Genomic DNA, 16,247 nt, shown 5'->3' with positions numbered 1-16,247 from the left:
TATATATATATATATTTATACATATATACAGTAAGCCACTGTCTTCTGTTTTCTTCCTTCAAAGCCAGTATACTCTGGTTTTATTCTAGCCTGTTTCATCTATTAAGAGGAGACAGAGAGGAGTTGAAGCCTCCCACTACTTTTGATTGTTCTCAATGCCTTTCATAAAGTCTATTAGCATATGCTTTAAGTATTTTGCTTCATTGGGTGCATATATGTTTATGAGTGCGATTTCTTTCTGATGTACCATCCCTTGATTATTAAGAAATACGATCTATAGGGGCTGGAGTGATAGCACAGCAGTAGGGCATTGGCCTTGCATGCAGCTGATCCAGGACAGACACAAGTTCAATCCCAAGTGTCCCATATAGTCCCCTGATCGACACTATGTGCATTTTAACACAGGTGCCATCATAACCTGCCACACAGCTGCTGTCATGAACCACCACCATGCTACTGATTGGGACTGAATTCCTAATTCATAAGAAATTCATATCATAAGTTCCCACCCTCAAGCCCAACAAGACTAAACCTTGTGTGCAGAGTCAGATATAGGCCTCAAGCACCACCTGGAGTGGGCCGATATTTTTAAATTAAAAATTGAAAGTCATGAATAATTTGTCCATACATACAATATTATATAGCTATTTGTCCCCAAATAGAATACTATAAAATCTGTTTCAATTATTCAGTAGCAATTATCACATTCTCAGGTTAAATATTATCATGCATTCTTTTATTTTAATATCTACAGCAACCTCTACTGCAGATTATATTAAACTTATTTTATAGTTGAGAAAAATGTTGCAAAGTGACTTTTTAAGTTTCAGTGTTTCAATAAAAATATTTTGGGAAGGAACCATGCCCAGCAGTGCCCTAAGGCTTGCTCCTACTCTGCTCAGGGATGACTTTTGTTGAGGCTCTGGGACCATATGAAGTGCCAGGGACAGAATTCAAGTCAGTTATGTGGAAAAAATCTACCCCTGTACTATCTGTCTGGCCTGATCATTTTTAAGTGCAGACTAGAAATATTAAATTTAAAAAAAAGAAATATTAAATTTAATAGAAGATACCAGAAAATTCATATTTGAGTTCCTGACAACATGAATTTATTATCCTTAGGCCAATTGTGCTCTGTTACTTGGTGGCAGCATACCTAAATTGCCATAAGTAAATGCAATAAATCAATCCATCTTTCTGCAAAACTATCAGAATATTGTCAGAATCCAATATATGACTAAACACTTCATGAGTTAATAGCAGTGGAAGGCACATGAAAAAAATCATAAGCAATTTCAAGTGAAAAGAGAAATATGTTAAAATGATGATCTAAAAGGGGAGAGAGAGAAAGCTTTATATCAGGGATCCATCAAATGGATTCTTTTCCACACATTTTCCTTCACCTTCTCTTTACCCCCCAACTCTGCACTAAGTCCTCTCTCCAACATCTATATTCAAGAAACTCCTTTATTTTCAATACCTCAACTAAATTTCAACTGCATTTAAATCATCCTGATTCCCTAACATAAATTTAAAAAAAAATAAATGATCTGGGACTTATTTCATTTGACATATTGTAAGGTTTTGCATACATTAAGTATAATGAGAAATAACAGCTTCATAATCAGCCTGCTGTCAGTGGGACATGGCTCTCAGAGCCTACAAATAAAGTAAGCCCTAAGTAACACCTAAGTATTATAGGCTCCTTCCACAGTGCTCCTCAGCCTTGCTGGGCAGAAAAATAAGAGCCTCAGTTCAGAAGAGCACAAAGGAGATTCATAATTATCTGAGCCAAACTATGAACTCATTGCATGACCAGCTGAGTAGCTGAAACAAATTTAGAAGCAAAACTAAAGACTCAATAAAAATGCAAAATAATGAAGTCTTTCTGGGTTTCACAATATATTTAAACATATCAGTATGTGATCACTGCTAAGGGTCCTATTAGTTTATAGAAAGAGATAATCGTGACTTGGGAGACACCAAAGAATAGGTCCCATGCTCAGTTCCTTATTCATTTCAAGTTTAGGGACAGATTTAATAGTATAACACATGGCCCTAAAATAGGATTTCTTGGTGATAGCAGTATAAAATGTTTGCACAGTGAGGGATAATGTAATAAACAAATACATTTTTCTCCAAATTTTTCATCAGTATACTTGGCCTTAGATTTCCATTTTAATTCCTCCATTTAAATGAAAATAATTTTTTTTTGTTTTTTGTTTGTTTGTTTATTTTGCTTTTTTGGGTCACACCCGGCAGCACTCAGGGCTTCCTCTTAGCTCTGTGCTCAAAAATCACTCCTTGGCAGGCTCGGGGGACCATAAGGGATGCTGGGATTCAAACCACTGTCCTTCTGCATGCAAGGCAAATGCCTTACCTCCATGCTATCTCTCCACCCCCCACCCAATGAAAATCTAAACCCATGTATACCAAATGCATAAATTGGAAACTTAAAATTAGTCATATTGACCTTAGAATAAAAAGCCTGTGATTGCCACGAGTCCTTTCCCAAGAAATATACCCGTATATAGAATATAGACAGAGGTAAATACAAAGATATTTACTGAGAGTTTACTAGTATTGAAATTTCAGAAATTATTTAGATGTCTAATTTAGAGTTAATTAAAATATGGTATATTCCATATAATAATAAACATTAAATATTTTATGATAAAATTATTTTAATACAATTCTAAGTGAGATAAAATGAAAGAAAAATAATATACTGAAGTCCATTTTTGGAAAGTCAAAGAACAAAAATCTGGACAAATACATTAATATATTATTTTTCTATTCTCTAGACAACAGTATTACAAGTGGGCCTTTGTGGGGAGGTAGATTTTCAGAGCACATTCAATAGTATTAAAAGTTTACTCCTGGCTCTATGTTCAGGGAAACACATGTGCTGCAGAGATCAAACTGGGGTCATCTGCTACATGCAAGGAAAACTCCTTATACTTTTATAACCTCTGGCCCCACAAGTTTTTTTTAATGGTTTTTAAGGTAGTTTGTTGATGGTAAAAGTGTGGTATCTTTATTTATCAAAATCATGAAAGTTGGGGCCAGAGAGATAGCATAGTGGTAAGGCATTTTCCTTAGACACAGAAGGACGGTGGTTTGAATCCTGGCATCCCATATGGTCCCCCGGGCCTGCCAAGAGCGATTTCTGAAGAGTAACTCCTGAGCGCTACCAGGTGTGACCCAAAAACCAAAAAAAAAAAAAAATCATGAAAGTTTACACTATTATAATCATATTACCTAGATCCCAATAACTTTTTGATTAGTTTTTAAAGATTATTTTGTTTAATAAATATCTTTCTAATTAAAAACGTCAAGATTTGTCACACATTAGGCATACGCCTTCATTCATTATTTGTGAGCCTAGTAGGTATTAGAGACCCTACTTCTATTTCTACTATTCCTATTAGGTCTAATTATAACCTTAAATATAATAAACATAATTAACTATAATTTTGGTAAAAAAAAAAACTTTAGGAAAATAAGGTATATTTTAAAGCAAGGTGAGGGAAAAAACTCCTGTTTGTTATCAGCTTCTTCTATGTATTAGATCCTGATTTAAGACCTTAAACATATGTCCACATTATCTTCCCAATCCCAATGTTCAGAAAGCTCTCTGTGCCTATTTCACAGGAGAGAAAATCAGCAACTAACAATACACATCTCTCCTGGCAGAGGGGAGGTCTTGGTATTCATTTGTCTGAGACTAGAATCCTCTGCATCTATGTCATAGTCAATGTTCCTCCAACCTACTTTTACTAGTCCACACTTTCACAAAACTAAAGGCCATCTCCAAAGTACCTTCTAAAGGTAACAATGAAAACATAAGGAGAAATAGTACCCCTTTTCCATCAGGAATCCATTTGCCCAATGCTGTGCTTGTGATTTATCACATAAAGGCATTTATTGGTTCCAGGAATAGTCAGGACTGCTTCTTCCCATAGTTACTTCATAACCACATGGCTCCATCTCTGATTATCCAGGATATTGTTCTCTAAGGAATCACAAATGCTTATGTCTGCATTTGAAACATTTTAACATGCTATCCCCCTACTCCATCCCATCCCCAATAGCCACTGCTTTGTATACGATTTCAAAAGACCACTTTGACCGTCAGCCTCCTCATGACTGTGTCCTAAGAGAGAGAACTGCCAGATCCAACAGAGGCATAGCAAAGAAGTAAGCCAACTTCAAAATGCTTATTAATCCACCACTAATAAATGCCAGAATTATGCTTCTGATGTAGTTGGAGAAATACAGAAAACAGAACCATGCAGTGCCTGAAAAAAAAAAAAAAAACTTTAACCTAATGAATCTGAACAGGCAACAACTCTAGAGGACTAAAGAGAGATTGACTCCACCAACTCAGGTCTTACTCGTTGGTCCCTGATGCTGACAGTCTTTATTATAGCCTTTAAACAAGTTTCTCAAGTACTTTAGGTATATTTTAAAGTACACTTTAGCGTAATTTGGTCAGCAAAACAAATAAACAAAACAAAAACAAACTGACTATCACCCATAGGTTAGCACCAATAAGAAGTATTTATGCATATGCAAGAAGTCTGCATCAGTCCCCTAGCCCCAACCACCTTCACTGTCCTGGACTTCTGCAATCAGCTGCAAGATCTCAGCAGGCAGAGCACTACTTCCAAGAAATCGTCATCTGCATTTGTCAATGTCAATTGTCAAGATCTACCATCATGACATCTTCTGCCTCTCATCTCTATCCTCCTCTTTCAGCCCAATGTTTAGCCTATGCAGAATCTCTCTACTCTTCCCTACAACTGTCCCCCTACCCTCCATCACCTTATTCTGGCCTCCTTTCTTTTCATTGGACAAAGCCTCAGGTACTAGATCACAAGTCTTCAATCTGTAATGTCTAATGGCAAATTAACTAATCTCTCTGAGCCTCAATTTCTCCATATATAAAATGGCAAAATAATATAGGCTAAAGATGATGATAATGATATGATGATGAATATAATAATAATAATAGTGTCATTTGTGTATCATTGAGTAGTCAGTTCCAAAAACTAAATGAGAAAGTACTTTTCCCCATCAAAATTCTTCAATGTGTTCCCTACCATAATAATTTAAAAATAAAAAACTAGCTGCCCAGAAGCCCTAGGAGGATGACCCACCCACCACAGCAGTGGGCTATCCTATCATCTGAATTTGGTTGGATTTAGTCAACAGTGAAGGACAATAAATCAAAAGTAGGAAGACAGTGAAGTAAGAAGATTGATTCCCAGGTTTCCTACCAAGAAATTTCATGGATTGGTGTGGATTTCATGGACCTCTCCCCTGAAAGCTACTACTACTATCAGACAGTCTCACTTTGCCCATTTTCATCTAAAAGTGTTTCTCTCTCTCTCTCTCTCTCTCTCTCTCTCTCTCTCTCTCTCTCTCTCTCTCTCTCTCTCTCTCTCTCTCTCTCTCTCTCTCTCTCTCTCTCTCTCTCTCTCTCTTGGTTTTGGATTTTTGGACCACACCCGTTTGATGCTCAGGGGTTACTCCTGGCTAAGCGCTCAGAAATTGCCCCTGGCTTGGGGGGGACCATATGGGACACCAGGGGATCGAAACGCAGTCCTTCCTTAGCTAGCGCTTGCAAGGCAGACACTTTGCTTCTAGCGCCACCTCACCAGCCTATCTTTCTCTCTCTCTCTCTCTCTCTCTCTCTCTCTCTCTCTCTCTCTCTCTCTCTCTCTCTCTCTCTCTCTCTCTCTCTTGCTATTTATAGCCCTGGAATTACTGAAAAATCTACACCTTCACTGTGTCCCTGGTCCCACTCATACTGTTATAAATTACCTCTTTATAAAACTCTTCTCAAAGTACTCAGGTAGAGTGGCCATGTGCTGCTATTTCCTGGGGGAGTTCAGGTAAAACCTGGGATCTAAACCCCAGTAACTTCCACTTACTTTTGTTTTGGAATCACACCCAGCTGTGCTCATAGTTTACTCCTGACTTAGCTCTCATGGATTACTCCTCACAGTTTTTTAAGGAACAAATTGCAGTACTGGGGATTGAATCTAGGTCAGTCTGTGCAAAGCATGTACGTTAGCCCCTGTAAGTACCACATCCCCATCCATTTATATTAAATGCCTTTCTTTTTATTTGATGTGAAAATATGTATATATCCAGGGAAGGTGGTTACTAAAAATGATAGCTACTAATTGCTAAGATTTTATGTCCAGAACAGTAGAAAATGATTTGGTCCTCAAGACTTGTGTTATGCAGTCAATAATAGAAGTACTTAATTGATATTTGTGGAATGAAAGAGATAATCCAGGAGGTAAGGCACTTGCCTAGCATGCAGCTATGGTGACTGAGATCCTACACCACATATTATCCCCTCAAGTCATTAGTAAATTAAAAGCTAGGAATATCCCTCAACAACAGTTGGGTATGGCCCAAGTCTCTTCCCCCCAAAAATCTGATATTGCTAAAATGTTGGAGTTGAATGTAGAACCTGTCATAGAAGTTGCTAACCTATATATTAACAATAAATTTAAAATGTACCTAAAAATATTAACTTTAAGTCAGTGTTTTCATTGGTCCTATTTTCTGAAAACTATCACTATTCTCAATATCCTCCTATGATCAGTAACAATAGAGCGTAAGGCAGAATACAAATAATGCATCTCACATATAATAGGGCACATTCAGTGATGGTGGTGTGAATAGCTTGAAATCTCTTATGCTGAATATTACTAGAAGAAACCTTTTGTTGCATTTGCCACATATTTTAACCTTCATACACTTTCTACTTCTATTTTCTGTAGGTACTGTGCCAAGACAAATCTGGCTATAAGTCTAATTAATAAAAGCAAATGTTTTCAAATAGTAGGTGTGGATATTAAATTTTGATTTGATTGGCATTGCATAATATCCCATCTTAACTTTTTGTCATTATTCATTGTTACAGCAACTGAATCCCTTATGAAAATCTTAGTGGTGTTAAGATTAGAATTAAGTGGCAAATACACTAAAAGGTTAAAAATTGATGCCCTTAGAAGTAAGAAAAAGATTATCATAATGAAGTAGGATAATAATGATGATAAAGAGGAGGAATTTAATGCAATTTTAAAAATACGTACTTTCTTTGCTTGATACTTGAAAATTTCTATTTCAAGCATATGGCTAAATTCTTAACAATTACAGTAGTAGATTATTTAAATTAAAAAACAACCTTTATTGATAGGGATGTCGGTAAAGTAATGTACTTTTGGTGAAAATGTAGTATATTTAAGCCCCTACAAGGCTTAAAAATATAAAGCTATCTCCCAAAATTAAGATTAGCATTCCCATATGGTAATTTAATTTATTGGTATCTACCTCCCTCAAACCAAAATATTCATCTGGAAATATACAGTTCATTACAGTACATACTATGAGAGCCAGGATTTGGAAACAAACCAGATATCCATAGCAGATGAGTACATAATGAAATTGTGGTATAAATACACAATGGAATGCAATTCAGCCACAGTTCCATGAAACATGGAACTGAGGAATGTCATGTTAAGTGAAGTAAGTCAGAAGGAACAGGAAAATACCATATATTTTCACTTGTCTTGTTATATAGAGTAGCAAGTGAATGGAAGATATTCAAAGTGGGCAAATCCTTGTGCATAGATTACAGAAATAAAAGTGCCAAGGAAGTATAGAAAAGGGAAGGTGGCAAGTAAACAGAGGCCAGTTGGAGATAATAAAGAGCCAGTCAATGCGTCAGGGACCTTGAACATATCAGTGGCATAAAAGAGAGGTTATATGTATGCATAAAAATTACCAGAATTATTGGGCCAGAGCGATGGCACAAGGGATAAGGTGTCTGCTTTGCCCACGTTAGCCTAGGACATACTGCTGGTTTGATCCCCCAGCATCCCATTTGGTTCCCCAAGCCAGGAGTGATTTCTTAGCGCATAGCCAGGAGTAACCCCTGAGTGTCACTGGGAACACACCCAGCTGTGCACAGGGAAGTAGTTTCTGTCTGGAATAAAAGTCGCAATTGACCTCCTGTGAACTGTAACACTGAAGGCATCATGTGGTTGCATTGCTTCTCTTACTGTCCCCCAAAATTCAGAAGCCAGAGAAAGCAATTTTATCAGTTTCTACTGTGACAACCCCAACTCAGGGTCATGTTAAGTGAATGTACAGGTTGTAAAAAATTGGCAAAGGTAAAAAGGTTTCTGAACATGTAATATTCAAGAATTAATTCAAAATAAAATTCACAATAAATGAGGAGTGTTTTCTGACAACATTTGTCTGTGCCACATTTCCCCAGCAAAAAGTAATCTCAAGGGAAAAAGGTTTGAGTCCTGCTGTAAAACACAACCCCTCTCAACAAAACCCTGTGTTTTGGATTTCCTGTGTCATGATCCAGAACAGACCATTTATTCTGATCAGAATTATATACTTAGTCTTTTTTTGTTGTTTTCCACTTCTTTTCCAATATTATAGGAGGGAATGACATGAAAGAATAGCAAACACTATCTAATCCACTAGGTTCTTCCAGTTCCCTCCTCAAATAAAGTTCAATGTTCTTTTGAAAAATTCAGTTCCAGATGTGTTTTGTTTTTAACAGTTGCCAGGTGTGAACTTGTGTCCAATAAAATTATGAAGTGGTGGATGGCCATGACTAGTTGTTAAACTCTGTAATTTTGGGGTATTCACTCTTGGTGAATATAGGCCATGGGAGGGAGGCAGCTGGCATCCCAGAACAATTGTTCTCAGGAATGTGACAACTAAATTCTTATATCTCATCTGCTAGAACCTGTAAGGAACCTCCTCTGTTCTCAGGTCCCAGGGAGATAATCAATGGAGAAACAGAACCTAAATCTGTACAGGATCCTTCAATGATAATGGATTACATCTCGTTACTCTGTATGACCCTCCTCTCATACCCTATTGAGGTTCACTCCCTTTTACTCTGAGAAAATCTTTTCCATTTTAGTTGTTTCTGATGTGTTTTGCCCCATCTTTGCTTAGTAAGTTAAGTTAAAGACAAGGTATGGTTATTTATTTAACTCTTTCACCTATTCCAAACAAATAAGTGAGATATGATTAAAATATGATAGAAAAGAAAAATGAACATATTATTGTTTCAGGAATCCCAGTTTCTTCTTATTTTAAAAAAATAAGGGTTTTATCATATAAATTACTTTAGAAAATGTATGGTTTTATACCTCTAGTAGTGTACTTGGGATTGGTGCTTTTAAACAGTTTAAGCCCTTTGAGAGCTAAACTGCTAAATTATCTAGATTAATTATAGACTATGGATTACATACCCTCACATCCGAGAACAGATGGAAATAGTTATTCTAAAAGGACCATTAGTAAAAAATATATTCATTACAGTGTCTCATGCATTCAAAGTTTTTTTTGAACATTCTTCTAGCTATAACCCAATACTGTCTAAAGGATCTTAAATAACCTTTAGTATTTTTCAGGGTACTTAGTATTTAATATTTTTAGTATTTAGTATTTTTCATTTTTCAGATAATATTAAAAAGGAAAAAACAAATATTAGTCAATGTTTATTTGTTCACAATGTTTATTCTTCCTGGAATTCTTTTGGGCTCCACATTCTATTCAACAGCCTCACAAGCATTTAATGACACTCTTAAGTCCTTTACCTCCTGCCTCATCACCACCCACCAATTCCCTTTCCATTGGTCTCCCCATACATATAATGCTTGCCTCACTTGCCACCCACTTCAAGAATTTAATCAGCAAGCTCAACTAATAGCCACAGTCTCTAGCAATGGAAAAGCTGAATTTTTAGCTACTCTCTGGGATTTACTAATTATTCTACAAAATAGAGAGAGATGATGGTTCTGAAAGCACAAAGCATTGCTGCTTATTTCAAATAACATATATATATGTTATATATATATGTATATATATATATATATTATATACATGGCTTATGGCCCCTCTAAGAAGCAGAGAACAGATGACTCCTTACTGGCCAAGAATAAGAATGCAGAAATCTGGGGCAGGGGTCAAAAAGGTCTACTCTGCCAGTAATACTCCAACACAAGGGCAGGCATACACATATACCCCTCACCACCACACCCCCTTCCCTACAGACACTAATTTCTGAGCCATACCAAACCCCACTGCCAAAGCAGAATACAGCATGTAATTGACTAGATTACTTCTCAGAGTTCCACTAGATCTCATGATTATCTGTCTTAGCAAAGCCTTCTGTTTCCCTTCTTAAAGAGACTAATCCTTGACAAGACTCCCTTCAACCATCTCGTGACCACACAGACCTTACTCAGTACCTACTCACATTTATATAAATTATTCTGTCATATTCCAAAAGCCTATAAAATGTTCCTTAATCACCCATCAATTGAAGTTTTAATATCACAATCTGCTCTATACACCATATATGTTTTTATGCACTGTGTATCACTATACATATTAAGTAGATCTATATGCTTAAAACATAAAAGAATACTCTTTTCCTACCCCAAGAATCTTAGTTACTCATGAAGGAAACATTACTCTCCTTCACTTGAATATCTAGATGGATGGTTTTAATAGCCATTCATAGTAAAAATAAAAATAATTGTAAACTACTAATATAGATGGAGTTGAGGGTTCTAGCTGAATGATAAAAGTGGAGCTATTGCCCCAAACAAAAATTTATACTCAATACTCAAAAATTTAAAGAAAATTCATTAAATAAAGCCCCAGTAGGATCATTTAGGAGCTTGATTTCCCAAGATAAGATTTCCTTTTCCAGCCCTTATCTTGGTCCTCTTTGCCTGGAATCTTTATCTCTTCTTCCAACTCCCCTTTAAAGCTTTCATTTATTCCTATAAACCCCAGTAGGAACAATCTGGGTGATGAAAATAAGGAAAACAATGGGTGATGATAACCAAGAAATAATTTAAACCACTCCAAGGACAGAAATAATCTGGGCCCCTGAGGGCCTGTGCAGTAATAAAGACTTATTCCAAGTCACCTTGTTTTAGCCCAGCTCCCCTCCTCCATTCCTGGCAGGAAATGCCGTTCATCTTACCTTGGCACACTGGCCAAATAGGTCACAAGTTTCCGTAGGTCTTCCTGTCTTATTCTGTCATGATTGCTGCGAGCAGGGAAGGTCAGGATGGGTCCGCCTCGCTTATCACGGCCCCCTGAAGGGAGGAAGTGAAGGAAATTTAAGAAAACCAGCTAGAAAGTGTGCCACAGGAAAAAAAAAATCCGAGTGTGGGGCGAAACAGGGCAGAGAGAGGTGAATGTGATTTGGCTGTGGGTAACTGTGTGACCTTGGGCAGCAAGTTTTTTAACTTCTCTGATGCCTCAGCTGAAAATGCTGATAAAAATAACAATAATCACAATAACTGCAACCCTATTACAGGCATACTGTAAGGACTGGCGGAGATATTATCTGAGGAAACATTTTAAAAAGTAAAGCTCTCTATAAATTTAAGATGGCAAGCAAAGTAATATGCTCTTATTGAGAAAACAAACTACTGACAATGCTATAGTGTTTGAAAATTTAACCTCTAAGTTTCTTACTTTTGCAATCATCTGAGGTGAGGGGGCTCAAAATGAACTAAATATTGTGGTGAAAAGTGCAGAGCATTTATCCCTCCCGGACAACTCTGTTGGGAGGTTTCTAGACTATTAAGTATTTTCTATGTAGCCAAGGATCCACCCCTACCTTGCCTGAAGTACCACCTGATAGGAGGACACATGAAGCATTTTTTTGGACAAAATAAAATTAATGTATTAATTTAAATTTAGTTCTATACCTAATCACAGAAAACTGATACAAGTGAAATGAAAGCAAGCAATCAACTTAGAGAAAAACATTATAAATAGCTATCATTTTGATTAGAACCACAGTTCAAAAAATGTTAAGTGTATATATATAATTTTAAATTGAAGTTACATATAATACAAAGCAGTCCTTTCTTTTGCTGCAAAATAAAGTAATTTATAATAAAATAAACTTTAGTGTCATCCACAAGGTTTGGGTAAAGGACAAAAGTGATGATGTAGACCTTTGACTATATAGCATTACTTAAAATATTTTAAACTATATTTAACTATTAGCAACAGCTTCATATAAGTTGAAAAATATTTTATAACATAAATGTTATAACATTTATAACATTATAAATTTAAGATAAAGATACTCAAGGTTTTAATCACTACAAAATGCTTATGTACACATGACTACAAATGTTTTTAAATATCACACACAAAAACTGAAGGGGGCTGGAGAGACAGATCAATAGTGAGTATTTGATTTGCATGCAAGAGGTCCAGGCTTGATACCTGACACTACAAAGACCCCCTCAGCACCATAAGGAATAATATCCTGAGTAAACAGCTAGGGTTAGAACAGACATGGCATCCTCTAAATAAAACCATGGAGTTTACATAAATGATGAACAATGTTATTGGAAGGCAAGGTATTTTTTTGGATGACTTACTTTCCTTTATTTTTACAAATGTATACTCAATATTCATTCTAGCTTAAATATTTAGTCAGTAGTGGATGCTACAGTTAGGAAGCAAGATCAAGTTGTGTAGGAGAAATATCTAAGAACCAAGCTAAAGTATAATGACATACCCTTCCTTACAGCACTGGTCAGTATATGAAGAATACCTGTGTCATGATCACAGACTCCACATCCTGCATGCCCCAGAGTGGGAAAATATAAGGGTCCTTAATGCAAAAAAGAGGAGGTCTTGGCATGGTCATTCCTGAGTACTGGGAATTGGGGAGAGGTCACAGCTCAGTCATCAGAAGAAGCACTTCTTCCTTTGAGGGTCCCACCCAAGAATGAGTTCATATGTAGTGCTTCCCTCTGACTGTAGGGTACAGAAGCCACTCAGACAAATAGGGGGCTTGACAATTCCAGAATATTCTTAAACAGGAAATTAAAATGCCATCAGAGAAAAGGATAAAGCAAAATCAATATAAGTGAGAACTTGGCCAGATGAGAAACTGTCTAGGAACCAGCATGGCTCTCAGTATTATATATAGCAAGTGTATTTTCTACATAAACCACAGCCCCCTAACTTGCCAATCAGATCCCCATTCCACAGGCCCTAGCTCTCTGCAATGATATACCCCACCTAATCAGCCTTGAAAATTGTCCACATTTACAAACAACCTTCAAATGAGGAAAAGGTGTAGAAAGATAGAAATGTTTTCTGTGAGATGGGAAATTCTCTGACATTCTCAAACTTCTCCAGTCTTGACCTCACCTAAGGACACATTTTGAGTCACAGCTTGTAAGATGACACCCAGCTATTAACCTAAAACAAAGGCATTCTCCCATCTTCCTCTTTCCTTTAAACCTTTTGTAAAAGCCCATCTAAATCACTTGACCTTCCCCTTCCTAGTGAATTGGTATTAGTTTAATAGAGAAAGAGCAGTTTGGTTTAAAATGCTCAGAGAGACCACAAGGCAAAAAGCAGACTGACTCCATTTTTCTCTCCTGACTGGCTTGATTCATTAATTTTTCATAGCTACTACCTGAATAACACCTGTCTGCAAGGGGATAGAAGTGCATGTGTATGGTGATTTCACAATGTGAGATTTACTTTACAACAGATATTGTCTTTCTTCTGACCTCCCACAGAGTAGAGTCACACTGGTCTGATTAACAACAAGGAAGTGTGGGTGCTATTAGCACTAGATTTTCTAAACCGGGTCAGTTTGTCCTTGAAGATAACAGTTTCATACACCTGATTGGAAGACTGCAAGAGTTGGTGAGGGATGGGGTTAAGAGGAGAAAACCTAGAGTAGTATAGTTCCCCACTCAATAATAAGTACAGATAAGGAATGAAAAAGACTTAGTAGAGGTTTTTCAGAAAGATAACTTTATCAGATTATCAGAAAAATAGTAACAAGCACAGAAAAAGAGAATTGAGATGCTGGATAGTGTGGGAGCAAAGGAGGGAGAAAAGTCTCAAGGCAGGTACAAGGGGAGGGGTCTTACTCCCCTCTCTGAAACACATGGACAGAATTCAAAGGGGAGAAGCACATGTCACAGTGAGAAAGGTGACATTGCTGGGGTATAGTGCTACTCATAAAGTTGATATGATATCACGTGCTAAGAGTCAGAGCATTCTTATGGATCTTGGGGAGAGAACAGTAGGCCATCCATTACTGTAGAACTTCTCTGGAGAATGAATAGTAGGGGTTGATATGACATAGGCTTGAGGTGTCAGAGTGTGGAGCACAATGAATGATAGCAAGGGGTCCAATTATTCTATTCATGCTAGGCTGTAATTTTGGTCAAGGCAGAAGAGATCTGATGCATGGAGTTAATAGTAAGGTCCAGAGAAGGTCTAAAATGTCATGTTGATAATGATAATTGGAAATGATCACTCTGGACAGAAACTGGGTGCTGAAAGGAAATAAAGTGATATGCATGATAACCCTTCAGTAACAATATTACAAACAGCAGTTGTCAAAAAGAAAGAAAGGAAGAGTGTGAGAGATAGTGAGAAAAGAAAAATGTCTGATATAAGAAAGGCAGGAAGAGGGCAGGGGTAGGGAAAGCAGACGGGAAACTGGGGGTATTGGTGCCAGGAAAGATACACTGCTGAAGGTATATATGGGTGCTAGACACATTGTATAATTGCAACTCATTCATGAACAACTTTGTAACTGTGCATATCACAGTTATTCAATTAAAATTAAAAAATAAACAAAATGTCTTTCTGGTTTTTACGTTTTCAAAAAAGACAACAGCGTACTATGGTCTGCTCTCCATTTTCTCACAGGAGAATATTAAAAATGGTCTAAGGTAAAAGACTAAAGCACAGATAGCTATGACAAGGGTCAAATGTGTTTTGGCATATATGTGGATGTACTTGGCAAGAATCGTAAGGTTTAAGACACTGGGCCAGAGCAGCAGCACAGTGGTAAGGCATTTGCCTTGCATGCAGCCAACCCAGGACAGACTCCAGTTCAATTCCTGGCATCCCATATGGTCCCCTGAGCCTGTCAGGAGCGATTTCTGATTCCAGAGTCAGGAGTAATCCCTGAGTGCCCCCGAGTGTGACCAAAAAAACCCACAAAAACAAAAACAAAAAACAAATCAAAAAGAATGCTAAGCAGCATGAAGCTGTAGGATGTAGCTGAAACTATAGAAGATAACAGGAGAAGTTGAAGAATGAGGACCACTGATAAAACTCATATGTAGTGTGGAAGTGAATCCTAGAGAATAGTAGGGAAGGGCAAAAGTAAACACTGATAAGGGATAGTGGCATTATCTTCAAAAGCAATTTCCCCTTGGTCATTTACTACCAGATGTATTGCTACTCATATAAAGTTTTGGTGCTAGGAACTACAGGAATAAATGGTAAGAGGATGTTTTGACATTTTAGAAAAAGCAATGATACTCTTCTGCTGAGTCAGGACAGAAAAGAATAAGAGAAGAATCAAGACAAAAAGTAAGAAAAAACTTCCCTGATAGAGGAAAAGGAAAGGTGCTCACATATTTCAGAGTAAGTCAGGTCCTGACAGAGTAATTTGGGAAGAATAAGAGAGAAGAGGTAGAGAGGGACAAGAAAAATATACCCAGTAAATCAAACTAAAATTTTGGTACATATTACAATAGTTCTGCAGTTGATGAGCACACAATTCTTAATATTTTTGTTAGTTTTTGTTTTTGAGTTATATCTGTTAATTCTCAGGGACTCACCCTGGTCAGTGTTAGGTGTCTTCCCCAGTGATGCTCAGTGTACTATATCTGATTAGGTGCTAGGGATGTAACTTTGCCTTCCTGCATGGAAAACATGCACATTGGTTCTTTGATCCATCTCCTTGCCCTCAACACAATTTTATTGTTATTCTGTAGTTTGTAAATGTTTTCATATACCTAACAGACATTTATCTTATGTAATACTGCACATTTCTAAGAAGAGATTGTAACACATAATTTTACAAATTGATTTAAGAATAGAAATTTACATTGCAGGGATCATTTACGTTGCAGGTATCATTTCATAGTATTATTGTTCTATGTTATTCTACTAGAGACATAGGTCTCAGATAGAAAGACTGTAGAGTAATGGCAAAGAATTTTCCTGGGAACAATGATGTTAACAGAGGCATCATCTTAAGTATCCAAAACAATGGTATGGGGCATAAGAAGAAACTAGAGGGAAGAAAATCTGGACCAAGATGGTGGCTAGAATGAATAGTGTACTGTGAATGGGAGGCAAGGCAGAAAGATGGT

The 16,247-nt window shown here is 37.0% G+C and overlaps 1 protein-coding gene across 2 annotated transcripts in view; it reads right to left on the bottom strand.

The window, feature by feature from the left end:
* The window catches only part of LOC126026168 (kalirin), a 549,871-nt gene that overhangs the window by 314,702 nt on the left and 218,922 nt on the right, over nt 1–16,247 (bottom strand). For both annotated transcript variants that reach the window (XM_049785867.1, XM_049785868.1), the window contains exon 3: nt 11,057–11,171. In XM_049785867.1, coding sequence (XP_049641824.1) covers nt 11,057–11,171 — 115 coding nt within the window. The remainder of the gene's footprint in view (nt 1–11,056; nt 11,172–16,247) is intronic.

Source organism: Suncus etruscus, chromosome 13 (genome assembly GCF_024139225.1).
Source record: "Suncus etruscus isolate mSunEtr1 chromosome 13, mSunEtr1.pri.cur, whole genome shotgun sequence".
In the NCBI taxonomy this organism is placed as follows: domain Eukaryota; kingdom Metazoa; phylum Chordata; class Mammalia; order Eulipotyphla; family Soricidae; genus Suncus; species Suncus etruscus.
Note: the sequence above shows the minus strand (reverse complement) of the source record. Positions and strands in the feature narration are given on the sequence as shown.